Raw genomic sequence first — 27942 nt, forward strand, 5'->3', positions numbered from 1 at the left:
TTAAGTCATCCTGCCTGATCTAGCACCAATTGGCTGAGATACTAGAAATACAGAAAAATACAAGGGAATGATTCCCACTAAATTCGAAACTATGTGAGCTCATCAGTCTGCAAAGGTTGGTATCTAAAAGCAAAATCAAAAGAACATATATAAGAAAGTGCTGCAGAACTGATAGGGTCATGTCAAAAGGACACAGGCACCAACTCAAAGGAGCTCACAATGGCCAGACATCCAATTTGCGTTTTTGTGATTAGTCAAAAATATCAGCTCATCTTTTAAGAGGCAGGAGATAGAGAGGAGGGGAGGGTTTTACACACATTATGGGAAAAGACAAGAATTATCATTCATTTCCACATTTCCCAAGAGAATATCATAAGCCAAATATTTGGAGTCAACACTTTTAATTGTTCAATATTTTACTACAAATATAAGAAACAATACAGAATTAAATAACACATGAAAATCTGGCTAAATATATAAATATCCAGTTCAACAGTGAAAACAACTTACACTTGAATTCCTAGGTCAATGGATAGACACAGATGAAGCAAAACATACTGAAAAAGCAACTAATTTGGTCTTACGGTTTTTAGATTCGATATTATTCCAAGAGCTGGAACAATATCTTTAGAGCAAAGGAAATATATGTTCATATTTGCCTCTGCTGCTATTGTGAAAAGTTAATTCACAGTAAAAGAAGCCAGCAGAGACAAAGCATATAAATTGGCTGACTGCTGTACAGGAAATCTCCTCAACATCTGTTTTCATAATATATTTTCATTATGCGAGGCTGACTTTTGAATGACCTACAATAGAGCTGGGTCATGTTATACGACAAATGGAAAGGGAAAGCATGCTTCTCAGAAAATGTGAGCTATTGTCTAAGACTAACAATATTTATCTTGCGATAAAAATAGATAAGTTAAATGAGTAAGTTAAGATTGCCAATATTATTCCACAATAAATTCAGTCCTATATTTGTTGGAGTAAATTTCAGAGAAGCACAGGAAGAACAGCAATGAAACCAAGGATTCTAGCAAAGTCAGCTATTAGCAAAACAGTAAGCAGGAAGTGAACTAGATTCAATATTATTCCAAGAGCTGGAACAATATGTTTAGAACAAAGGGAATGTATGCTCATATTTGCCTCCTAAATGAAGCCAAATATGGGAAAACAGCCAAAACAGCCTCACAGACCAAGAACAGGGGAAGAAGAGATGTAACCTCAACAGAAAGGCAAAAGATAATCTCAGAAAAGTTCTTTGGACCTTTCTGTATTCTTTCTTCTCTCTTTCACTTTTTCTCCCTTTGCTTATTCTTTTTTTTTTTTTTTTTTTCTGTATTTATGTTTTAAGTTAAGTCTTAGAGCTACACGGTAAATTATCTGGTCCAACATCTTTATACTTCGGATGAGGTAAAGTGACTAACAGAGGTCCCCACCAGTAGGAGCCCAAGTCAGTCTGTGAGCTCAGTGCTCCTGATACTAAGTGCAGTGCCCTTTTAACCACATAACATGGCACTGCTTTACAAAATCAAGTCCTACAACAGACTGGAGAGGTAAAATTACTTCCTCTTGGAACTCAAACACTGAGTAGCTCAGATGGCAGTAGAAAGTTGTGGGATCCCTTAAGGCTTTCGCTCCCACCTCTTATCCTCTTTCAGGTCCTTTGGAGAATGGTCCCTTTTCCTCCTGCGTCAAATTCAAGTAGACCAGGGAATCACTTTCAGGGTGATGTGTGACTCATTTAGGGTTCTAGATAAAAGAAAACCAAGGTATTAACTTTGGACACTTACAAATTCTATCCTAATAGATTTTAAGAAGATAAATAACAGAAAGATTAAGAAACAATTATTCTACTGCATATTCATTGGCAAAGATAAGGAAGTAGACATTTCTGACCCAGTATGATGTGAGGGCACTATGACTCTTTATAAGAACACAAGTAGGCTGGATGCAGTGGCTCATGGCTATAAGCCCAGTCTTTTGGGAGGATCATTTGAGCCCAGGAGTTCAAGATCAGCCTGGGAAACATAGTAAGACTTTGTCTCTACAAAAAATAAAAATAAAAAAATTAGCTGGACACGGTGGCATGCACCTGTAGTCCTAGCTACTCAGGAGGTTGAGGTGTGAGGATAGCTTGAGTCCAGGAGTTTGAGGCTGCAGTGAGCTATGATCTCACCACTGCACTTCAGTCCCAGGCAATATAGCAAGACGTCTCTAAAAAAAATAACAAACTAAAACAAAAATAAAAGGGCATACATAATCCCAGGAAATACTGGCTTGGCAAATCACCTAAGACTATAAGTAAAGCAACATGTTCAAAAATGCCAAATGATCAAAATGTATTCTATTTATAAGCTTTGTTTCTCATGGATAATAACTCACTGGATGTCAGGGTAGAAATGGTCATGAATAGAGGCCTTTCCAAGGGCTACTGGCTTTCTGGCACCAACTGGGAGCCTGTGGGCCTCCCAAGGCACATAGACAATGAAGTAAAAGGCTTGGAATTTTATCTTGGCACCACCTCTCACTCTGTGTAATCTTAGGTAATTGTTTACCAGAACCTAAAAAATTCTGCACATTTTAGATCCTGCCAGTATTTCTAACTTCAGGAATCAATGGACCATGGAAAGACCATCTTCTCCCAAATGGCTCAATACTCTTCAATTTAAATAGTAAAAACAAATTACTAGAAAAATGACATAAAATAACAGACACAATTCATTTTTAAAATATTAGATTCAACAGATATAAAATTACTATCAAATTCTTATCATAGAATGTAAGAACTTATTCTCAATTATGTACTTATTTTTCTTCAGACTGGTAAAGAACACTTCTTGCATGGACAACCATCCTTAGACTATACTTGGAGTAACACTGCTCAAAAAATATATATATGTGTGTTTTGAGATGAAGTCGCACTGTGTCACCCAAGCTAGAGTGCAGTGGCACAATCTTGGCTCTCTTCATCCTCTGCTTCTTAGGTTCAAGTGATTCTCCTGCCTCAGCCTCCTGAGTAGCTGGACTACAGGCACGTGCCACTGCGCCTGGCTAATTTTCACATTTTTAGTAGAGACGGGGTTTCTCTATGTTGGCCAGGCTGGTCTTGAACTCCTGACCTCAGGTGATCTGCCTGCCTAGGCCTTCCAAAGTGCTGGGATTACAAACATGCACCACCGTGCCCTGCAAAACATTAATGACGTTTCTGCCTTACAGCTTTCACATTTGCAGTTAAATCTGCTAAAAGCCACTCTTCCTTGCCTCCTCCATGGCTGGCTTATTCTCTCCTTGCAGGGCTCTGATTAAAAGTCACCACTGCAGCGAAGCGTTCCGTAACAAATTCCAAGTAACTGGTATCCTTTTCAAGTTATCCTCTTTTATTGCATGCCATATTTCACATTATTCTATATTATTTCCTTGTGCTAAAATCTCGTTTTAATTTACTTATCATTTCTCTGCCCGTGCCCCAACCTGTCATATCCATTAGAAAGATCCTGTTTTGTTCATGATAGTGTAACCTGTGCTAATTACGATGCCAAGCATATTAAAAATTATTAATAAATATTTATAAAATGAGTAATTGAACTGAGCTTCTATGAATTTGGTTTTATCACCTATCAGACAGAAATGCATTCCTTATAAACTGCTGTGAGAATTAAACATAACCATTTCTAGATCTGATCCTTTTGTCTCATGATCATTTACATATTTAAGAACACCCTCCATGCCCTCCTTTTAACCCCACTTGCAAAATTTTATCTACTGAAATCTAAGTACTATTTTCCCTGAGTGGTAAGACTATGTGTTTTGAACTATCAATTAGCAATAACAGAATTTATAATTCTTATATGACCTAATTACTGACTGGAATCCAGAATAGTAATCTAAATAATAGCATGGATTCCCTTAGAGATCACCAGAATACGTTTTTGTTGTTGCTGTTTTTTTTTTTTTAAAAAAACTCTTAAATTAAGCCTGAATTTGAATAATTAATTTCTTAATTCTGCATCTGGTCAGAACAAGGTTTTTCCTTTTTCTAAAATAAAGTTTCTATATATCTATCGTCCTCTGATCCCTCAAAGGCCATACTTTACTCGTAGCCCCTGCCAGAACAAAACCTTTTAGGATTCTTCCCAACTCTAGAATACCTAAGGACTACCTGAAGTACTGGTTAATTTGCAAATACACAGGACACATCTAGAGATTGTGATTCTTTGACTTTTCGTGTGGTCCAGGAATATTCTTTCATTTTCTTTCTCTCTGTCTTTCTCTCCATTCCTTCCTTCCCTCCCTTCTTCCCTTTCTTCCTTCCCTTCTCTCCCTCCCTCCCTCCTTCCTTTCCTTTCCCTTCTTTTTCTTTTCTTTTTTTTCTTTCTTTCTTTCTTTTTTCTTTCTTTTTGGATTGGGTCATCTATGAACCAGTGCATGAGGGAACAAAAATAATATGGTAAGTTTAAAGCATACGGAATAGAGAGTGAAGAAATCATTTAGTGCAGAGAAGACAGAACAGCCAAGTCACGGTAAGGATAGGCGAAACTAGATCCAAAATCCATGAATCAGTGCTGATAGGGAACCTAGGGCAGTTTTGGATCTACAGGCACCTTCAGGTAGCCACTCTTCTTGACATGTGGCAGTTTAGTTTCCTAGAAATCCATTTATATGCATCCTTATAGGAACTGTCCTCTTTCTACCCCTGACTTGTGCTAGCTTCAGTGAGTAATTTTTCTTCCCACCCTCCTATAGAAAAAACATCTAACCCAAACAGTTTCTCTTCTTCAAAAGAGACACGATTGCACTAGCAGGAAATCAATTTTAGGCATCACAAGTTCATTTTGGCAACACAAGTTCATTTCAGTACATGCAGGCTTTTAGTAGACACATTTTTCTGATTCTGTCGTCCCACTGGGTCAACGTCAATTTCTTTCAAGACTGCAACTGAAATGACTTATATAGCAGGTCTTCCAACAACATCTTTTTGTTCAAATCCTAGAAAAACAATAGGTTCCAATCCAGGGCCACTGTGTGGAGTCAGCACATTCTCCCCAAGTCTGGACAGGTTTTCTTTAGATACTCCAGTTCCCTCCACATCCCAAACATGTACTGTAAGTTACGTAAATTGGCGTGTCCAAATGCTCCCAGTCTGAGTAACTGTGTGTGTGTGTGTGTGTGTGTGTGTGTGTGTATGCCCCCTGCTGTGGGATGATGTCCTGTCCCATGTCAGTTTCTGCCTTGTATCCTGAACTGCTAGGATAGGCTCTGGCCACCCATGCCCTTTGAGTAAATAATTATCTTACTTGTTTTTGTTATTCTTTCTTAAATATATGAAATAAATGAAGTATTTATTTCATATATTTAATATTAGAAATGTTTTGGTCTTTATTAAAAGTTTGGGGAAATTCTGTGACCAGAAATATGCCATAGGAACTTAAGTCTTGTTTCCATCATTTAGCCTATGGCAAAATTTGTTTTGTTACATGTCATTTTGCTTAAACTCACAGTTGCCAAGAGCCTATTAACGACAGTAAGACTTAATGTATTCTCCCTTCCAAATACTTATGCCCATGTGTCCAAACAGATTCAGATAACTTCTTAAATCTTCCTCAAAGTTTTCCTAACTGCTGCAATTCTTAAATTTTTCCCTCCATTTACCTCTCTAAACTTGCCCCTCCTTCAACATTTGTAAAATTCATGAAAATGTGCATTGATAAAACTAAAAAGGACCTTAGGTTTAGTAATTACAAAACTGAACATTTATTAGAAACTTACTCTGCCACATTGGTGTGCTAGAGCTCTATTGGCTCATGCTGATGTTTAAATAGTAGCGTGAAATCTGCCATGGTGGGAACATTTACTTCACAGAAATTAGCAAAAGCTACAAATAAGCACTCCACCCTTCTCCTCCCAAGCCAGTGTTCTAGCATATCATTCATTTCAGGCACTTTTCTAAGCACTTGCATGTGTTCCCCTTTAAATCTTCACAACATTTTTATGAGATACAGTTAGAATTATTATCCCCATCTTAATGAGGAAAGGGAGGTGCAGGGAAGTTAAATGGCTTGCCCAAAGGTACAGAGCTAATTTGTAAGAGAGAGGATTTGATCAAAATCACTAAGTAATGGTTCATTGGTACAAATAAAAATGACTGACTAGAAAACAACCAACTCTATATGTCATTTACAAGCATCCTTGCCAGAATTAACAGTTGAAAATGTTAAACTATTGAAGGAGAAATACTGTAGAAATAAATATCACACTCAGTTTCTCAATTATTTCATGCATCCTTTGTTAAGATGAAAAGAATTTCAGTTAGGTAGGATTAATAACTTCAAGAGATCTATCATACAACAAGGTGACTATGGTTAATAACAATGTATTATATACTTGAATATTACTGGCAGAATAGATTTTATGTGTTCATACCACCAAAAGAACATGTGAGGCAATGCACATGTAAGTAGCTTCATTTAGCCATTCCACAATTGTATACATTCCACAATATATACAAATATCATGTCATGCACCATAAATACATACAATTTCTACTTTCAGTTAAAAAAATAACAATAAAAATTCATAATAAGTAATCATTTTAAAAAAATATTAAAAGAAAATTGTGTACACCGTCCCAAAGGTATTTAATGTGAACTCTTTAAAGGACTTTCAAAATACAAGGCAACCATTTTTCTTCATTGTATAAAAATGGGAGAAGGTTGGAGAATTTACAAACTAGTGTCCACAGAGACTCAGAACTGGAAGCACTGGTCAGTCATCATGAAATTCTAGTTTGAATACAGAGAAGGTCAAGAGGCTTTCTTTTGACAGTCTCTCATTCATAAATTTCCGTAATTGTGCCTCATGAAATGTGGAACTTAACATTGAAATGATTTCTGCAAAACATGTCTTGCATGTTTGTAGCACAGAGTCTCATTTGTTCGTTATTTACTAGAAGAAACTGCATTTTTTTTTACAATATGGTTAGTTTTAGAGATTAAAATCATTCAAATTAAATTGTACTGAACACTTTTATTTCTTAATTTTTTTCTGACATTTCTAACATTTTTTTCTACTTAATCTACTTCATCAAATATATACATATTTTATCTCTGTCTTTTAAAAAAGTTGTTAGTGGAATAACCGCTCTACTGCATATGGGCCATTGGAATCAATTAGGGCCTATAAATGGGAATTTTGAAGAATTCTGAAAATGATATGAAAAGTATTGAGGCTTCTAAAGTCTATAATGACTTCATAACATGACTCTGCAAGTATCAGGTGCTGAGAAATTCCCAGTTTAGTAAGTTATGATAAATGAGGAAAGACCAATTTGGTTATGCCTATTATCACTACACATAGCGATGAATAGAATTTTCCCACTTTGATCTTTAACAGTTAACCTGTGAACTTGTGTCTATGTCATGCTTATGACTAAGAAAAAGGAAGTCAGAATTGCTTCCTCCATGAAAAGGTGGAAATAGGGAGAAGCGGGAAATATGCAAGAACTGAGATTCTAATAAAAAAAAGTTTTTGTAATATTATGGTTAGTAATAGATTTTGTAATATTACGGTTAGTGATAGAAAGCATGACAAAGCAGAAGTGATTCTTTTGCATTATAGGTTTGAGAGACAACATATAATAGTAGAAAATAAAGCCTTGCCTGGTCAGAGGCTCTGACCAGGTTTTGAAGTCTTTGATAGAGAGTTGCCAGGAACAGAGCCAAGGCTGTGGAATTGTAGAGAGAAAATACTTACACTGGCAGGTCAGTAAACAGTTGTCTCTCTAAGCAACTCACTCTCACATCCTGTTAGCATTTGTGGTAGGCATAATAATGGCAGCCCAAAGACATCCACATCCTAATTCAAGGAATCTGTGAATATGTTATTTTACATGGCAAAAGGGATTTTGCTGATGTGATTAAATTAAGGACCCTGAGATGGATTATGTAGTTGGGCCCAATATAATACAAGGGTACTTATAAGGGAAAAAGGAGACAAACATGTCAGATTTATGATTCAATGTGAAAAAGACTCAACTGGACATTGTTGGCTTTGAAGATGCGAGGCAAGGAATATGGGCAGTCACTAAAAGCATGAGAACAGAGAGAGGAAAAAAAGATTCCTAGAGCCTCCAGAAATGATAGTAGCCCTGCAGATACCTTGTTTTAAACCCATGCTGGCCTTCTGATCGCCAGAACTGTAGTATAATACATGTGTGTTGTTTTAAGCAACTAAGTTTGTGATAATTTGGTAAAGAAGCAATAGAAAATTAATACAGCATTTAGGATGTTTCCCCCTCTGTAAGCCAAGTTGAGTACTTTCATTAAGTGGCCCAATCTTTTCCAGGTTAAAGAGCATACAGTTGGCTTCTTTTGTTAGTAGAGGCTAAGTTCTTGGATCTGTTTAGAGGCAAGCTTAGTGTATGGGTGTGACTCTACTACTTAAATGCATGACAGTTCCAAACAAAAACAAACTGGTAATAGACACTAGGTAAAGGATGTATGCAAGCTAAAATGCAAAAGGAGCAGAGATGTTAGAGGATTGTTCAGCTGGATGATTTTCTCATCCTTTTTGTTTTTCATTAATTAGTCTAACAGATACTGACAGCTAATCTCCTTAAAACAGCCCCATGGCCAAAAACCAAGGGAATGGGTATATCATCTGAGGATTCGGGTTCCTGGCAATGTATAATAATAGGTTAGGTTATCGTGAAGAGAAGGAAATCAAGGTAAATATGCAGCTCATGCAAATGAAAAACATACTTCTACATGGATTAGCTAGTACTCGAAAAAAAAAAGAGTCAAGTTTGGCATATAAATTTTACATGATTGTCTAAATTTTCTATTGTTCTCCAAAGCAGGCTTGACTCAACCAAACAAAACCAAACCAAACAAAATGGCCTCTCAAAATAGAGCTGACTTAAAAATTAGGTGATTGTCTATGATAGTCTGCCTCAAAGTGAAGTTTATTTTAGAGTTTCTGAGAGGCATGTAATTGTTGGTGGGTTGACTAATAAGAAATAAAAGATTATCCTCAACTCCAAATTTGACTACATTGTCATATATGTGGAAGGGACAACTTTATGAAATCACTGGGTTTTAATAGAAAGAACTATTTCGAGATGGTGGAATATTTCCCTAGGAAATTTTAATTCTTTCTCACTTTCTGTTTTAAAGTACTGGATTCATGAAAGAGAAAAGAATATTCTTTGAGATCTTATTAGTCTTACTGTGGTAGTCTCCTGAGAAGTAACTGTGATAATTCTATCAGGAATGGTGCAGAGAAAGGGCCCGTGCTGCTTTACAGATGGAAAACACCAACACCGTGCTCTCCAACATTACACAGCATCACAAGAAAAGTAATGGGAGTCTAATTTCTATGTAAAAATAACATCAGTAACTATAAGTTTGCTTACACATTTGTGAGAAACGAGTAGTGATTATGACTTGAAAAACTTTTCTTTTGGTCATTTATCCAGCACAGAATTTACTTTACTTAACAGACTTACCTTACTTGCCAGATTTTTGTTATTGGCTTCTGGACAGCTACATGAAAATAATTCCTTGTCTGTCACAGTAAATTCAAGAACTGATTCATTTGACTCCTTTACTTTTCTATAAACTGTAAATACACACTCTGTCTCTTGCTAGCTCTCTCTCTCTCAGTTCCACCTCTTCACTTTCCTATTTCTGTTCCCATCACCATTTTTGAGGTTACCAAGTTCAAAACCCTTGTGTTATTTTTGACCGATCATGTTTTTTTTGCCCATTCGGAAGTTTTATGTTTTCAGAAGATGATGTAAAGTAAAATAGAAAGAAAACAAAAGTAAGGATGGAAACAAATGGAAGGCAAATGTGTAGGACTATTCCCCTTCCTCACGAAATATCAACCAGAATTCGTTAATTGTAGAAATAAAAAGTCAGATATTCTTTCCTTTTTCTTTTCTTTCTCCCACCTTTTTGTATAACCCAAGATTTGGCCTAAATGAACCAGTATTTGCTTAGCCCTGAGCATTTAGGCTTCAGCATATTCGGCACTCGGTTTTACTAGCTGTAAGTATATGAAGCCAAATTATCTGGCTATTAAAATTTTCGAAATCGGGGCGTGGGCGCAGTGGCTCATGCCTATAATCCCAGCACTCTGGGAGGCCAAGGCAAGTGGATCACCTGAGGTCAGGAGTTCAAGACTAGCCTGACCAACATGGAGAAACCCCATCTCTACTTAAAAAAAAAAAAAAAAAAGCCAGGCATGGTGACGCATGCCTGTAATCCCAGTTACTCCGGAGGCTATGGCAGGAGAATCGCTCAAACTCGGGAGGTGGAAGCTGCAATAAGTCAAGATCGTGCCACTCACTGCCCTCCAGCCTGGGTGACAGAGCAAGACTCTGTCTCAAAAAAAAAAAAAAAAAAAAAAAATTCTAAATTGGTTCTTATAGTTTGGATACTTGACCCTACAAACCTCATGTTGAAATCTGATCCCCAATGTTAGGGGTAGGGGCCAGTGGGAGGGGTTTAAGGCAGCAGATCCCTTAAGAACTGATTAATGCCCTTGGGGTGAGTGAGATCTCTCTCTGTTAGTTCCATGAGAGCTGGTAAAAGAGCCTTGCAGCACCCTCTTTTGTTTTCCTGTCTCGCCATTTGATCTCTGCACACACTGGCTCCCCTTTTCCTTCTGCCATGAGTGGAGGCAGGTTGAGGCCCTCACCAGATGCAGATGTTGGCACTGTGCTTCTTGTATAGCCTTCAGAAGCCAAATAAACCTCTTTTCTTTATGAGTTACCCAGACTCAGGTATCTTTTATAAGCAAAACAAATGGAAAAGTCAACATAGGTTCAGGTATTTATTTCATAAATGAGGGAAAACTTGGGCAGAGAAATAAGCTGATTCTTTTTGCTTCAAGAATCAGATATTAGCATTGAATGATTATATTTCCCAGAAAATCCAAGACTTGTTTAATGAACAAGGGTAATTATTTTACATGTATCTTTCCAGTAGAATTTACCTGTGGCTTGAGTAGATTGCATTATAAGACTTTTGCCCAACAGGGACTTTTAAAAATGAATTTAAACACTTGATGCTTTTCTGCTGGCACTTTCCAAAAGAAAAGGGCATTACCATTATGCACAGATTAAGTGAATGCAATTGACAACAATAGCTTCTTTCAAGTCAAGACACTAGGGCATCAGTAATGACAGGAAGAACATTTGGCAGAGGCCAGGGCACTATGGTTTAGTCCTAGCCTGCTCTTAAGAAGCTGTATGAACTTACGGAAGAAAGTCAACTTCCCTCTCTGGGCTTGTTTCCTAATTGGAAAAGAAAAATGTTGGGATAAAGTAGAATCAAACACTTCTGCCTTTGATTTTATTTTGTGGAGCACTTATGAGTTCTATGGGCTTATAATTATGTGCAATAAGATTAACTGATCTGTAATCTCCTCTTCAGGACAGAACAAATACCTTTACCTACTTTTGCAAAAGGGCCACTGACACTGAAGGCTTTTTGTGTGTTTTATAAATTCACAAGAATTAATCTGGAGGACTATGCAAAATAAAGTGGTCAAAAACTTGAAACATGAACAAAAACATAAAAATATAAACATAAAATGAAAGAAAACATTTATATAGAACATGAAATGAAAGGAAAAAAGGTTATATTTGAGTGAGACTTTTAATCAAAGTCTAAAATAGCAATGAAAGCCAACATTTGTTTCTTTCCTGTCCCCTATCCTGCAGTCATCTGAATTGGAGGAAACTCCCACCTTACCCCATCACTCTAGCAAATTCCCGTTACACAAAACATAAACTGCAGCTTTGTATTCACTTCAATAAATTATGCACTGTCTTCAGAAACCAGACATTTCATTCTTCCTCTTTGTCTAACTCGCTTCTCTTGCTTTATAGTGTCTCTCGTTTTATAATTTCTTACAGTATCTTAGATTGGCATTTATGAGGTACTAAATTTACAATAGGAGAAAGTGAATTTAAATTCTCTCTGTCCTCAATCAGTTCATTCAATAAATTAACATTTATTGAGCACCTGGTATATATAAGATGTCGTGATAGTTGTGAAAGATAAAGAGAAATTTATAGTCTAAAAAGGCAGAATGACATGACACAGTTACTGTAAGTATGTATCACTTGCATGATGCTGATAGTGTTTGAGGCATCCTGGGAGTAGAACACAGAAAGTGCTACTTAATGAGTGATCATAATTGGACAATTTCAGCCTCTTAAATGGGCAGATGGCCTGTGAAGTGCTGTAAAAGGAGAAGAGATAGTCCTTCTCATGATGAGTGGAAAGGATCCTGCATGAGTGCCAGACTTCTTTCTTTGGTTCTATCACCATTGTTTGATTCCATTAGCTTTTAAGTCGTCTTAGCAAACAAAAAACAGAAATGTTCAATTTAATATCCAATTGCAAGAGAATGCCCTGACGCATTTTAAAACAGTATCAACATGTCTGTATTTTGGAAACAGCAAACAAAACACACTGTTGCCATTCCCTTATTTATATCTTCAAATGACCCACAAATTGTCATTAAAAATATAATTTCTCTCATTTTTCTTTTAACACCCTGTGGCGACTCACCTCGGTCCTGATTCCGGTGACGTTTCCAGTACAGTAAGATTGAGATCAGGACCAGAAGAATTACCAGGGAAACAATGCTTAACAATAGTGGAACTGAAAACCAATAGCCTATAGATATTTAAGAAAGAAAGAAAGAAAAAAAAAGTGATGTCACGAGAGGAAATTGTTGAGGCAAAAAGTGATAAAGCAATAGAGTTGAGCTTTTAGTTGAAATCGTCGTTAACTACATACATATGGAGGTTTACATGCATGACTTCATATCATTTTAATACTATTTAGATATTAGCAATAGCTAACATGTTTTATTTGGCTACTATGTAACAAGAGCTTTAAATGTATCAATGTATATCACTTAATCCTCAAAACATCCGAAGAGTTAGATATTATTATTATCTAACAGATTTAAAGAAAACTGAGGCTTGGAAACATTAACTGAGATCAAAATCAGAATAGCAAATGGGATAATCAAGTCTTGGTTGAAAGTCTGTTTGCCTCTAAAGCACATATTCTTTGCCATACTGTCTATTAAAAGAATATATGTTTATTGAGGAAATTGTGGAAAATACAGAGAAGTATAAAGGAAAAAAAAAAGATTCTCATTTCTACCCCCAGAGATAACTCATCTCAAAGTTTTTATTAATGTCTTCTTATCTATGGCTTTGTTATTAAATCTCTTTCCAGTAGTCAATCAATGCAACTCATCCTAAATATCAGCTCCTCAGTGTCATGTTGCAATGCAAAGGCAGACGAGGAACTTTTTGATTTGGGAGTCTTTAACATCTTCTCCATACTTCCATAATGGGTTTTGCCACATCATTTAACTGAACACCTTCAGACTTTTAGACAGGGATTTGTCTAATTTCTACAGTTCCAGTGCTTTGAGCATAATGCTTTGAGTGTGGAAGATTTTTGGTAAATGTTCACAGAATAAACAAACATTATATAAGTAGTATATAAACACTGTAAGTGATATAAGTGAAATCTGGCATTCTTGGGGGGAAAAAAAGACATTCTTTTTAGGTTCTTGTTTTTCAAGAAAATATACCCTTTGCCATGGCTGAATCTGAAGATCTCTTCACAAATACCCAGATTCAACACTGCAAGTCTTTCTGACCAAATTTGTGTAAATATCCAACTTCTGATTAGTCTGAGTTTTCAGGGTCTCCAAAAATGCCTAGAGTAGGTGAGCCTTAGAGGCTACTGCACTAAAGAGACGTGTGTAGAAAGTTTTTCCATTTTATTGCTCATAATTTCTCCAAAAAGGAGCAGTAATATTTTTTAGAAGGCTTATTACTGACTGCTTCATCTAGAGTCAGTGCTTCAAAACTACATAGAGAAAAGATTTGGCTATTATTGCTAAAACTTCTTGTTTTTATAATCTCTGCTCCCTTTATTCTCTCCTCTATCATTCTCACCTCTTGTATCTATGAGGCCCAAAGACAGTAGTTTAGATAAAAAACACAAGAGAGTAAAAAAGGAACTTGGATGAGAGGCAGTTTGCTTTAAAATGGGTGATGAAAGCACTTCAGGTAGGTCCTTTTCTCACAGTGTAGATTACACAGTGGTTTCATCACAGATGTTGCTTCCAGGAAACCTTCCAAATCTCTCTCCCAGATTGAGCCCCTCCTTCCCAACCTCCAGTCCTTTCGTGGTGCATCATAGCTTTCTCTCTGGAGAATTGAATGCATAGTTTTACAATTGCCCATCCATTTATCTGTACTCCCTAAGACGAGAAGCTTAGGGACTGAGTCTTGCTCATTGTTGCATTTTTCATGTTCAACCCAAAATCTGGCCCAGAAAAGACCTAATTACATGGTAATAGAATGGAAGAAATAAATAAATGAATGGATCTCAGCAACAGCATTTGGTGTGTGGGCAATGAACCACATTTATGAAAGTAACACTTGCTTTATTTGTTTTTTCAACTGTTTTTTATTTTTTCCTTATTTGCCCCATTCTTTCTCCAAATAGCTCTTATGCTAAGAGGCTGAAAACCTTTGTAGGATATTCACCTCCTTCCAGGTGTGTGCACACAGATACAACCACAGCCACCTTGCTCACTTTCTCTTACCTTTGTTGAAGGTTTGTTTAAAGTCGGTCACAGTCCCCAGGTGCAGCACCTGGCAGATCACCTCCTTCCCCACCTGATTCGTAGGGTCTTTGACCTGGAGGATGCTAGTAACAGATGTGGTCCCATTTGGGTGAGACACAGTCTCTGTACTATTTTCAATCCCTGACCGAGGAACCTTCCAGGAGATCACGGGGGCTGGGCGGGCAGTGGCAGAGCAAGTGATGTTTAGGTGGTCTTCAGAGAATTTGTAGTGAAGGGATACTGTGGGCTGTACTGGGACAAAAAATAAATACAAACTGTTATCAGTTAAGCACCTGGTCTGAGTCCTGCAGTCTCCTCAGAGAGATGAGGGAAATATGCTTACAGAAAGATGGCGGAGGCTAGAAAGATAGGGTGGCATATCCTACCCAAACTGGGGACTTTCCAATTCTTCTTGTTTCTAATTCTCTGATCTGCAGAATGGAGACTGGCCTAGTACAAACCTGTGATGAGAAAGACCCTCTTTGTAATTTGTCTGTAGCAAAATTAGTTGGATGGGCATAGAGATTTGAGAAATCAGATGTTACTTTTCTCTCCCAAACAGTGCAAAGCCTAGTTATTATGTTCTTCTTTTCTGGGGGCACTGTGGCATCTCTGCCTTCTTCTAGGCATTCATCTTAAATGGCTTGATAATAATCCCAACCAGCACCACTTACTGCCATATATGTGGCCTGTATCTATCAGAAGCACCAGGGCAGTTTCAGAACAGAGAGCCCATAGAAAGGCTACTGTTTAGAGACAGAGTCTTGCTCAGCCACACTGCCTAGGCTGGAGTGCAGTGGTGTCATCTCAGCTCACTGCAATCACCCTCTCCTGGGTTCAAGTGATTCTCCCGTCTCAGCCTCCCAAGTAGCTGGGACTCCAGGTACCTGCCATCATGGCTGGCTAATTTTTGTATTTTAGTAGAGATGGGGTTTCACCATGTTGGCCAGGCTGGCCTTGCACTCCTGACCTCAGGTGATCCACCCGCTTCAGCCTCCCAAAGTGATGGGATTACAGACATGAGCACCGCACCCGGCCTAGAGATAGTTATTTTCTTCTTGGAGCTGAACCAGTGAATTAGATACATGGGGAAGAGGTGAAAAATCCCTTTTTGAAAGAGCTACACAAAATGTGAATTTGGAATTCATAGCTAATAACCTTAAAAACCGTAAAAATGTCTGTTGGAAGAGTATTGGAAATCACCTAAGAGAAAATAACTAGCACATGAGAAAATTGTTTTCAGGCTAGCTGTAGCCTGTACCCTCTTGAAAATCCCCTGATTAGTGTGTTCATTTTTGTTGGACTATAGAATTTTCCTTCTCTAAGCAAATGTAGACTTGTCTTTCTGTGTTTGACTTTGGAGCCCACAAGATAGTTAAATCCCAGTGCTAACTGAAAGCCTGGGCTGTGCTTATAGGTTCAAGAGGCAGGTAGATGACAGTGGGTTGGGGGAAGTAGGGCTATGGAACTGTGGCTCTGACTAAAGAGTGCCCAGATTACTAGTGCCTGTGAGAACTGGAAGAAGAGAAATAAAACTGAAAATATATGAATATGGTTGTGGCCAGACTGAGTGTTGAGGTCCTATGATGTATCAAAGAATGGCTTAGATGAAAGTTATAAGGTGTGGCTGGAAAAGATCGGGGTGGAAGAGAACAGAATTACTAGCTTTAAAGCTCAGAGGCATCCGGTTTTCTGGAAAAAAAAATGCAAAAAGTCTATAAGTGAAGGAAGGAGACTAAGAGAAAAAAAGATGAAAGAAAAAGAGGAAGAGAGCAAAAAGGAACAGAAATGAGAAAAATATGACATAAGAAAGGCAGAGAGGAGGAAAGGAAGGAAGGAGACAGGGAGGAGTAAGAGAAAAAGACAGACACAGAGAGAATGAAAGAAGTGGAAATCAAGAAAGAAATGGCGTAAGATTCTATAGAGAGGACTCATCATAGGCAAATACAAGAAATTTCTTCTGGTGTTGTCCTATCTCCCTTGCATCCTCATCTACTAAGCTATTTCCCTTGCATTCTTATCTACTAAGTCTCTTCTTCACTGTGGGCAATGTTCTTGGCATGACTAAACTCTCCCTTCAGTATTCCTAATAACCCTAAGTTTGTCCTCTACTCCCTAAAACTACCGCCATGTGTGCCATGCTCCAAAGTTATCTCTTATTCCCACTTCCTAATCTTTCATCTCAGCTGTGTGTCAGTTAAGAGGAAAGGAATCTCATTAAACTAAGCCTCCTGGATTTTAAAAGAATGCTTATTCTCCAGGTATATCTTTAGTTGGTATCATTTCAGGTATGAAATGATATGTTCTATGTGCCCTTATCAATCCTGAAAGAGTTACCCTGAAGCAAAATGAGAAGGACAATCGTACTGGCTCAAGGCTAGCCCAATCTGGCTCTATCCTTAGTTCCAAAAAGTTGAAGTTGTAAGTGATCCTAGAAATGATCTATTTCACACTTATTGTGCAGACAATGAAACTCCAGTGCAGAGTGAATAGGGCTCTTCTACGGTCACATGATTGCTAGTTGCAAAGCCAGGTCTGAATGTTATTACTGCTAATGGAAAACTTGTTGCCCTCACCATTGTCCTCAAATTACTCCTGTTGACGGCAGAATCCCTCAGAGATAAGATAGCTCCAGTCAAAGAACTCAGTGTAGTCCCATGAACTCTCCAAATAATTGTAAACACAGCTATAGTAGACATGAAAAGCTATCTTCTCATGACCCTTTCTGTGGTTAAAATCCTGAAAAACTGGACCCTATGCCTGTTCCAAACATTCTTGAAAATAGTATTTCCAGACACAGACAATGTATTCCAGAGACTCTCACCATAGAGGGTGAGGCAGGCTGTTCCTGAGATCTTCCCATAACCAAAGGTATTGAAGAGACACATGTAACACCCTTCATCCTCCAGGGTGGTATTCCAGAAGGTGATGGTTGAGTTTTGGAGTCCCAGCTCGGTAATGTTCAACTTGTCCTTGTAGGCAGGCTGGACCACCACCCCATAGCTGTTGCTGAAGGTGGCTACGTTTTCTGGGCTTACAGCTTTCTTTTTCTGCCATGTCACAATCAGGACTTCGTAGGTAGTTTGCAGAGAGCATCTTAAGGAAGCAGGCGTATTCAGCTGCTCTCTTTCATCCTGGGTCACCACTTGCACTATGGAATCAGAAAAGAACATTTATATTTAAAGATTGTAACACACATACACTTTTTCCTGATTACAAATACAATGTATTTTCAATGTCAAACATAAAAAAGATAGAGAAAATGCAAAGAAAAAAACATTTATTTACATTGCTACATGGTTCCAGAGAGATATACAGTTCAAATATGTTTGTTCAATCTTTAAAGAATAGCAGCAGAGTAGAAAAACAAGAAAGCAACTCTCAGTTACAAGAAATTGTGAAGAGCCTCTGTAAGTTGCAAAGAAGGTACAATGAGATTGAAGATGTAAACTGCCAGGTAGGATAGCAGCTTCACCAAGCACGTCCATGCTTGGAGAAGTAGAAACAAAGAGCCAGAAAAGGCGAAAGGATAACAGGCAGGGTGATCACTTCAAGTAAAGAAGATGAAGCAGCCTTATGGATTCCACACAAACACACACATATACACATTCTCCAAAGGAAGCAGGTAGAACAGAAGTGTCTGCCTCCAGGAAGCAAGAGTGTATACAGGAACATAGGTAGAGAGATGTATGGGACAATGCTCTGGAGGATCTTGAAATTCTGACACACAAATAATAATTTACACACCTCCACTTTCATTAAATGCTATGGCAATAATTTCTTCCCTTCTACAATATTAGCAACTCATAATATAATAGATTATTTGATGGAAAATCTCAACATAGTAACAAATAGCCAAACTTTTGAGAAGGCCAGCACAATGACAGAGAGAAATAATAAACTGTACAAACCCAATAACTCATACCAAATGAATAAAGATATAAGCCAATAAATACTTTGACATGAATACATGTGATATCCTAAGTGTAATTAAAGCATTACAAATAGAAATTCGAGATGTAAAAAATGAGAAATATAAAATTGCAATAGATTGGCTGGCTTAGCAAAATGGATGCCACTGAGGAGTAAATTAGTAAACAGTAAGACCAGGCCATAAAATTCTTCTACAATGTAGCACAAAGAGATAATGATACAACAGGAATTAAGGAAAAATTCAATGAGTAGACTTAAATGTTCCAAAATCAGTCCAATAAGACTTCTAAAAGGAGAGGAAAAAGGGAATGGAAGACAAAAGCACTATAAGAGGAGAAGAAGTATTTTTCAAAATGATAAAAGGAACAAACTAAAATCAGATCTATTCTATTAATTATGAACCTTTATGCACCTAACAACATAGCTCTGAAATATATAAAGCAAAAAAAACTATAATTACAAAGAAAAAATTTTAAATCCACAATCATATTGAGAACCTTCAATTTCATATGTTTAAACAATTATTAAAGCAAAAAAGTTAAATAGAAAATATCAAAAACTTCCAGGTACAGTGGCTTATGCCTGTAATACCAGTGCTTTGGGAAGCCAAAGCAGAAGAATCACTTGGGCCAGGAGTTCAAGATCAGCCTTGGCAACAGTATGAGACCCTTATCCCTACAAAAAATGTAAAAATTAGCCAGCCATGGTGGCATGTACTTGTAGTTCTAACTACTCAGGAGCCTAGGACAGGAAGATTGCCTAAGCCCAGGAGTTCAAGGCTGGAGTGAGCAATGATTACATCATCATACTCCAGCCTGGGTGACAAAGTAAGACCATATCATAAAGAAAATAAAATTTGAAAAACAATATATATTTATATATACACTTCAGGTATTTAATATTATAAATGTTTTATATGTTTATATAGATATACACTATATACTTTATATGTATGTAGATATCTCTCTGCATGTGTATATATACATATATATGTGTGTATATATATATATAAATTTCTTCCATTCTCTAATACTAGCAACTCATACTATGATAGATTATTTGATGGAAAATCTCAACATAATAACAAATAGCCAAACTTTTGAGAAAGTCAATACAATGAAAGAGATATAATAAACTCTATAAACCCAATAACTCATACTAAATGAATAAAGATAACATAAGCCCCTCCCGCACCCCTGCAACACACACACTTTACTCAAGGAAAGGATGTATAATCTTTTCAAAACACATATAGAACATTCTTCCAAACTGAACTCAAAATAGGCTACAAAAAAGTTGTTACTCTATGTATGGCCTTGAACACAGTTCATAATACAATAAAAATAGAAATCTACACACTTCTTTTAAGTCCTAGGTACATGAGAAATCATAGAAGAAATCATAAATTATTATAGCTGAATGACAATGAGTGCATAACATGTTAAAAATCTATAGAAATGGGTAAGACAGGCTGGGCACAGTGGCTCACGCCGTCAATCCCAGCACCTTGGGAGGTCAAGGTGGGCAGATCACTTGAGGTTAGAAGTTTGAGACCAGCCTGGCCAGCAAGGTGAAACCCCATCTCTACTAAAAATACAAAAGTTAGCTGGGTGTGGTAGCAGGGCACCAGTAATCCCAGCTACTTGGGAAGCTGATGCAGGAGAATTGCGTGAACCTTGGAGGTGGAGGTTGCAGTGAGCTGAGATTGTGCTACTGCACTCCAGCCTGGGTGACAGAGTGAAATTCTGTCTCAAAAAAAAAAAAAAAAAAGGAAAGAAAGAAAAAAGAAAGAAATGGGCAAGACAGTTCTCAGAGAAACATATTTAATTCTAGCAACATTTAATAGAAAAGAAGAGATATTGAAAAATGAATACACTTACTTCCAAACCTCCTATCCTCCCTTTCAAAAATCCCAGTGAATTAATAAAGATAAAGGCACTAACTAATACAATGGTACAGAAAAGGTAAACTTGATCACAAGCATCCAAACTTGTTTTTAAAGACTGATAATATAGATAAAATGTTGCTAAATATACATAGAGAAAAAAAAAGAAGGTTGAGCAAACAGCTCCCCAACAATATCAGTGAATGAAAGACGGTGTAACAAATACAGGCTGGAACCCCTGAGTATTGCATAATTCAACACTAAATGATGTACACTCTTGGAAGATGTGAAAAGTTCTGGGAAACAATATCTGTTGCTAGGATTGAGGTTTCCTTAAAGTTTGTTGAGATTCTGCAGAGCAGAGGTTTGAAGAAATGATTGCTTTTAGAAAGCAGAGTGAAAGGGGACTCAAACTAGAGTTCAACTCTTGGATGAGTTTTTCTTTTTTCTTTTTGACTATGGAAGACATAATTTAGGGGATGTTTACAATTCTTTGCTACTTCTATAGCATCTCATTTAGATTCCTCTGTTCAGTTGATTAGTCCTGTGATGAATCTCATGGACCAGAGCCCACCTGATCTTCACCAGCATCACCCACATCTGGGGAGGCTGATGCTGAGCAACATCACACTGCAAGTGATGAAAAGGCCATTAGCAAAGTGAGTGTGACCTCCCAAGGAACCGAGGAGGAAGAGCTAGGAACTTCCATAGATAAGTAGATGGCATAGCCACATTTGTTATACAATAGGTAATATAAGCATGTATAACTTCCACATTTCATTGTTTTCTACATTTTTTTCTGTAAAAAGGGAACACACCCAATTTTAAGGCTTACTGCCAGATTACCTTTCAAAAAGACTGAATTCAAGCCTTCCCATATTTTTGTAGACACAGGAAATCATTATTTGTAAGAGTTTTTCAACTCAGTAAGTAAAAAATGGCATTTTAATTTAGAGGATATTTTTCATAAGCTGGTTCATCTACTCGGGAAACAGCTTCTAAATATTAAAGTGTGCTTCTACATTGAAAACAAAAATGTGGAAAGCAGAAAGAACCACTCCCATTCCTGCAAGCAGATTAAATGTTTAAATAATTCATGCAGATAAATGGAACTAGCATCACACAAACAATAGTGGCCAAATGTCTTAACTCCAGAAATTGTGTTTGCTGGAATCCAAGCAGGGGAATTGAGCTTCTTTACCTTGTGCTGTGCACAGCATCACTGCTGCCATGCCCCAAACCAGGCTGTAGGTAGACAGATAACAGAAGAGCCTCCTGACCACCTGAAGACAGAAAACAAAATACAGAAATGGGGTTTGGATTTGGACAAAGCCAAGGAAGCTTCAGTCTAATCGCTATTTCAGGGATGTTGTAGCTGAATTTTTACCCACCAAAGAACTTTGGTTTTGTGGGAGCAGAACTAGAGGTTATAAATGCAAGAAATAACAAAGCGTGTTCAAGTTATGAGGAGGGAAAAGCAGCAGCATGGCTCCAACACAATAGCAATCCCTGGCAACTTGGGACCTTGTTCCTAAAGCCACTGCTGTCAAGAGCGAGGTCTCAAAGACACAGGATCACTGGGGAAAACAAACTGCCTTAAATAAATACAGAAAATGCTGAGAATACAAATGTTAGACAGCATCCACTTGCCAAAAACATTCACATCTGTTAATAATACAAATGTAACTCAAGGGGTAACCACTTTTCAGGAACATTATTTGACTGCCTTGAATTTTGTTGAGGTTCATTTTAATTCTGCAAGACTTATATATAAACTGCATGTTTTAAAAACCAGCACTGGCTTTAATTTTTTCCTTCATTGCCTTATTTTCATGCATGTGGGCAGAAATCCTTGGCCTTCTTACAAATCATGGGAGTATTTAAAAGAATGTTATTCTGGGCATCATCCTTCTATAAAATGATAAGGCAGGGTAGAGGCAGCTGAACTTTTCTCTGCAGTAGTCCCATGGATCCCTTCATTTGGTCTGTATGTATGTTTAGGGGGGGCAAAGGCAAGAAATGTAATTTTTTCCTATATGTTTTCTATATTTTTATTTTTCATGATAGAAATATGTAAATAATGTAACTTTTACCTATTTTTTTTAACTGAACTTTAGTTTTATTTCATGTTACTATTCCAACTAGAGATAAGAATTTACTTTCAATAAATGTCGCATAATCTCTGTCAGTCTCCCACAAACCCAACACCCCATAATTGTCCCAATCTCTAGCATTGCATCTACATTCCTGGGGGTTCAGAAAATGCCAAGCTATAAGACAGGACTACTAATCATTGATTACAACCATCTATTATGCTAGCATTTGCTAAAATGGCTGTGTTCCCCTCAAGTCATCACTGTCATTAATTTGTGCAATTATTGCCCACAAGATGAGCTGGTGTTCCCCTTGTGCTGGGTGAAAGGAAATTCTCCAAGCCTTTCTGCCTAAATTCCCATGTATCTATCCATCTCTGTTTTACTGTTCCCTCTTCCTACAGTCCCTTCAATGGACTGTAAGACACAGGCTTTTTTTTTTTTTTTTTTTTCTTGTATTTCAACAACTACTTGCAGTTTCTATTTTCTACTCTCCTAAACTTCCCATGTCCGGGGGCTGGGCATAGGGCCTTATTTTGGGAATGCAAACTGGTATCTGAGCATAAACATCAATTAGTCACATCTTGCTCTCCCAGCCAGAAAATATTTATCTCTCTGAGCCAGAAAAGCTGGTTCCTCCATCACTATGCATTCATCCAAACAACTCTTTCTAGCATGAACATTATATCCTTGATCTTTTAGCATTTAGGCATTTGAAACTGGAATGGCAAGGCTCTTGGTATTGTAAAATGCTGGATTTTTAAACTAAAATGTATTTTCTGCTTAGAATTCCTCCTCTAAGGCAATGTGTGCTTAACTGTCTGATTTGAAAGACCAGGGGACAAAAATAAAGTACTGGAATAAAAAACCACACCAGATGATACATTAAAATAATACTCCAACTTATGTTTTGCATGAAGTTACTAAACCATGAATACTAACATTTATTGAATATTTATTATGTACTAGACACTGTTCTTAGCACTTGAGATAAAGTATTTCATCCAATATTTCATATAAATCTATATAGGAGGCACTATTATGATCATCATTTTCAAAATAAAGAATACGAGGCACAGAGAAGTTAAGTAACTTGCCCACACAGCTATGAAGTAACAGAGAAGGGGTTAAAGCCCAGGCAGTCTGGTTCCAGAGCTTATAACCATAATCACTACACCATCTTGCCTCCCCTATATATAAAGTTTTGTTGGTTTTAAAATCTCCACCTATCATTACAAAAGTACATTGTTATTGCCTATGACCAAATCATGATTGTGAGGCATTACCAAATTGCTATTCACACAGCAGTCTCTGCTTCATTGTCCTGCAACAATATGTTAAATTCAATTTTGAAACTGTATTTAAGAAGCATTCAAACAGGTTTCCACAGAGCCAAGGAATCTCTGAAAGCCAATGAGCCACTGTCTAGAAGCTCTGCTGGTAATACAGCGTGACCCTTTCTGTCACAACCTGCCACTCAGTCCCTACAAACATGTTATCCAATCTCCTGTCACTGTGCTTTCCACCTTGCATAACAAACTCCATTTCACCATTCTTTCAATGACTCAAAATCAACAAGCTATTTCCTGCATCTGTTCTTTTATTTATGCTTTCAGTTGAATAAAAGAAAGGAACAAATGGTGAATAATTAAATCTATGAATAACATCAAATTAATCATCATTTTACCCGGAAGAGCTTCTCTTTTGGACTTTTATCTCTCAGGCACTCAAGTCATTCAGGATGTCTTGCTTTTCCCCTACCTAGATATATAATTAGTCACTATACACATTAACTTCTCGCATGTGAAGTGTTTGTCCCTTACTACCCTAGTCTCAGCTCATAACATGGGTGCATTGTGCAGTAGTCTTGTCTTTCACTGGAACTGAACTTCTGCTAATATAGCCGAGCCACTATACCTGCGGGTTCTGTATCCATGGATTCAGGTAACCACAGATGGAAAATATATATTTTTTAAAAAGCATCTGCACTGAACAAATACAGATCTTTGTCATTATTGTCTAAATAATACAGCATAAGAACTATTTATATAGAATCTACATTGTATTAGGAATTATAAATAATGGAGAGATTAGTTTATTTGTATGGGAGGACATGCATAGCTTATACGCAAACGTTATGGCATTTTATATAAGGGACTTGCACCATCCACCCATTGGTATCAGTGAGGGTCTTGGAACAAAGCCCCCGTGGATACCGAGGGACAACTGTACTTCTTTCGTTGATTCTAATACTAATCATCTTAATTGGGTCTGACTTCATTCCAGGCACTATGGTAGGCGCTTTGGAGACAATGGTGGATAACGGAGATATAATCCCTAACTTAGTTAAGTTTACTATCCAGCTTATGTATTTACACACTATTGACAGATTAATTTTCCTTAAATTCCCCTTTGCACAAGTTGCCATCCCCTTAACAATCTTCTACAGCCCCTTGCTATCTAGAGAAAACTGTTCAAAGTGCTTAGCCTATTTTCATTCTTGCAAATTAATTTCCACTACCTTCCTATGTGTCCCCTCTCTGCCAGCTGGCCTTTTCTACTTCTAAATGCACCACACAATTTCCTGCCTTGGTATTGTTGCTTAAGCCATTCCTCCTATGTGGAATGTCTTCCTCCTCACTTGTATTTATATAAGGTCTTACTTTTACGAGCCTGATTACAGTCATGTCGCTATACAATGATCCGCCTCTTCTGAAGCACTTTCTCCTTAGGTCTTTTGGAACTTTTAGTGCTCCAAGAAGATTCAAGCATCTTCCTCCAGTGCCAAAGGGATCCTATCTACCTTTGTCCACCACACCACAGCTTCCAGAGCTTGTCTGAAAACATCCATCTGCATTCCAGTTTGAGAGAAGATGACTACCTCCCAAGTATATTCACCATATACCCCACACCCTGAGACACTGTTTCCAGCATGCCTACTACCCGTCAACACACTCCCATCCCCCGCCACTCCCCCCAGCTGCCAGTCTTTCATTCTCTCTTGTCAGTGGAAAAAAAATATAACACTGAAGCAGACCTGACAATTTTGAAACTACTATTTTTTCTCAGACTGTGTTAAATTCCTGAGGTTGGGACATTGGCTGCTTGTTTTGTTAGCAACAATCTCTTATTTGACTCTGTCTATTCTTTTATGGTATTTAGCAGTATGAACATAGTCTTCTGTAAAGTGGTGGCCTCTCTGTGCCTGTCTCATTGCCCCTAAGAACCTCAATAACCACTAAATCCTGTTGCTTTAGCGGGATGTCCTGACCGCCTTTTCCTTAGTAAACCCATCATGGGCGTCCCATTCTGAAGTTATATGCTCTTATTGGCTCCTGTTTAGCCCCACCTGTTGCTACTATAATTTGAAGCTTATTTCTAGAATATTGAACCATAATAATTTAAATGACATTGGTTTAGGTTCAGGATGATAGTTAAAGGGTGATATTCTACCTGTAGGAATCCCATCCCCTCGTTCTCAGTGTTTTCCTTAACTAAGCCCTGTTTTTGCCATTCCTTTTAGATACAATGACTTCCCTGCTAGAATTCATTTTCCTTATCACTGTAAGCTGGGTCTTTCTGTGTGCCCTTCAGTTTCTCTGGGATTTTTATTGTCTTGTGGTATCCTTCCTTTTGTGGGCTTGGGAGCGGTGGGTGGGGAAATAGAGTTCTCAAGGATCTAAATCTCTCCTCCTTTATCTGCCATAAGGATTTCTCTTACTTTTCCTGTCTAATGGGAGCCACTCAATTCTAATATCCTCCTACTCAATGGGTTTCTTCATTTTAATTCTGGTCAATACATGCCCTTTTCTTTCCTTGGGAGACAGCCATGACCTAAACTTAATGAGGGCAATATAAAGAGGAAGTGCCAAACCAATTCCAAATAACAGGTGTTTCACAAACATTAATTAAAGCAATTAGTATAGAGCCCAGCTTATAGTAAAAGCCAACACGTGTTAGGCAGCTAAAAAAATTTAATTGATCAAATCATATAAGGGAACTACAGTCATGAAAACAAAGAAGCCCATTTATAACCCTTGCCATGCAGTCCAGGGTTCACAAAAGCCTGGGTCTTACCTGACGCTGCCCAGCTGGCAGCTATATTGCCCCTATCCATGCCTCTTCCTCAGCAAGTTACTATGTCCAAATCCACATCACCCCACATGTAGTCACATGGACTTGTAAATATTAGCCTTCCGCCTGTTTATTTGTAAAACCAGGTAATAATTCCTTGTTAGAAGGATAGTTATAAAGAAGATTAAGCGCATCTAGCTTGCAGTAGACCCTAGCTCACAGACCACCATTCTCCTTTGTTAAGAAAGACAGTGAAATCACTGGCTGTGCGGTCTTGCCAGCAAACCATACACGAAAACATCATCTTGAGGCATTCATTGCATTTGGATTTTTATTTCAAATACCAATGGGGTATATGAAAACCTTCTCCGTCTTTTTGTCTTGTAAGCTGGTTCCGAATAAACAAAATGTCTGTTTCTCTGGATACCCTGGGTTAACCCTTCAAAGCATCTCGATCACAGAGCATTTCAGTTCTCTCAAGCGAGACTTCAGAGTTAACCCTCTTCAATTCATGGCTTCCCCCAGGCAAGGGCTAGGAGGGAGAAAGGGGCTGAGTAACAAAGAGAAGACGCAGGAGCTCTCCCGGAGAGAGCGAGCCTGGAAATCTGCATCCCCGCCGCAGCTTTTGGTGTTAGCACGAACCAACGCAGCATTCCTCATTCCCTTTTGGGGGCAGTTTAAAATAGGGGGTGCCTCCCCAGCTTTGGGAGCTGGAGCCCGAGAGCCGAGCCGTGAGCCTGCAGGGGGATGCGCCAGCCTCGCGAGCTCGTAACAGGCGCCCCCGGAGCCCCCCAGCCTATGCATCTTTTTGTCAGGGAATTGGAACGGAGAACCCCCAACGCCAGCAGCGGCCCGTAAACCACCCTTTGGAAGGCAAAATCCGCACCTCAGCAGGGGATAGCGCTTAGAGACAAGCGCTGCCATCAACACCACAGATCAAGTCCCCGGACCTGATTGTGGCGAGAGCCGAAGCCCCGCGCCCCCCACTCGCCGCCAGCCGCAGGACCTCCGTCGGCATCGCCCACCCTGCGCCCTCATTCCCAAGCCCCGTCCCCGCTCACCGGCCTCGGCATCCTCGCTCCCGGAGGCGCGCGTGGCCGACTGCGGCTGTGTGCCTGGAACTCTGTGTGCCTGGAACGCTGACGGCGGAGAACGTCACCTGTGCCCTCGCCGTCCCACGTCTTACTCCTCCCTAGTCCCTTCTTCCACTCTCCTTTTCCCGCGCCCTTCCAGAAGCGGAGGCTGTCTGTGTGGGGGCAATTAAGTGACGTTTGTATTCAC

General features: G+C 38.3%; 1 protein-coding gene across 6 annotated transcripts; it reads right to left on the minus strand.

The window, feature by feature from the left end:
• Positions 1-384: 384 nt before the first annotated feature.
• CD200 (CD200 molecule) lies at positions 385-27934 on the minus strand. Of its 6 annotated transcripts, none has more exons than XM_032299103.1 (6): positions 27723-27851; positions 21696-21777; positions 17501-17827; positions 14656-14928; positions 12585-12692; positions 385-1752 (listed from the first exon to the last, which is right to left on the minus strand). In XM_032299103.1, exons 1-6 carry the CDS (start codon positions 27732-27734, stop codon positions 1745-1747), a joined length of 810 nt encoding a protein of 269 aa, XP_032154994.1. In that variant the 5' UTR covers positions 27735-27851; the 3' UTR covers positions 385-1744. The 6 variants fall into 6 exon arrangements, with proteins under 6 accessions (XP_032154994.1, XP_032154996.1, XP_032154993.1 ...); XM_032299102.1 differs by lacking the exon at positions 385-1752 and adding an exon at positions 26665-26787 and having other exon boundaries at positions 10372-12692; positions 17501-17821; positions 27723-27827; XM_032299101.1 differs by lacking the exon at positions 385-1752 and adding an exon at positions 26665-26787 and having other exon boundaries at positions 10374-12692; positions 27723-27825.
• Positions 27935-27942: the final 8 nt, after the last annotated feature.

The sequence above is a fragment of the Sapajus apella genome, unplaced genomic scaffold (assembly GCF_009761245.1).
Source record: "Sapajus apella isolate SASKATOON/1434 unplaced genomic scaffold, GSC_monkey_1.0 scaffold40, whole genome shotgun sequence".
Taxonomy (NCBI): Eukaryota; Metazoa; Chordata; class Mammalia; order Primates; family Cebidae; genus Sapajus; species Sapajus apella.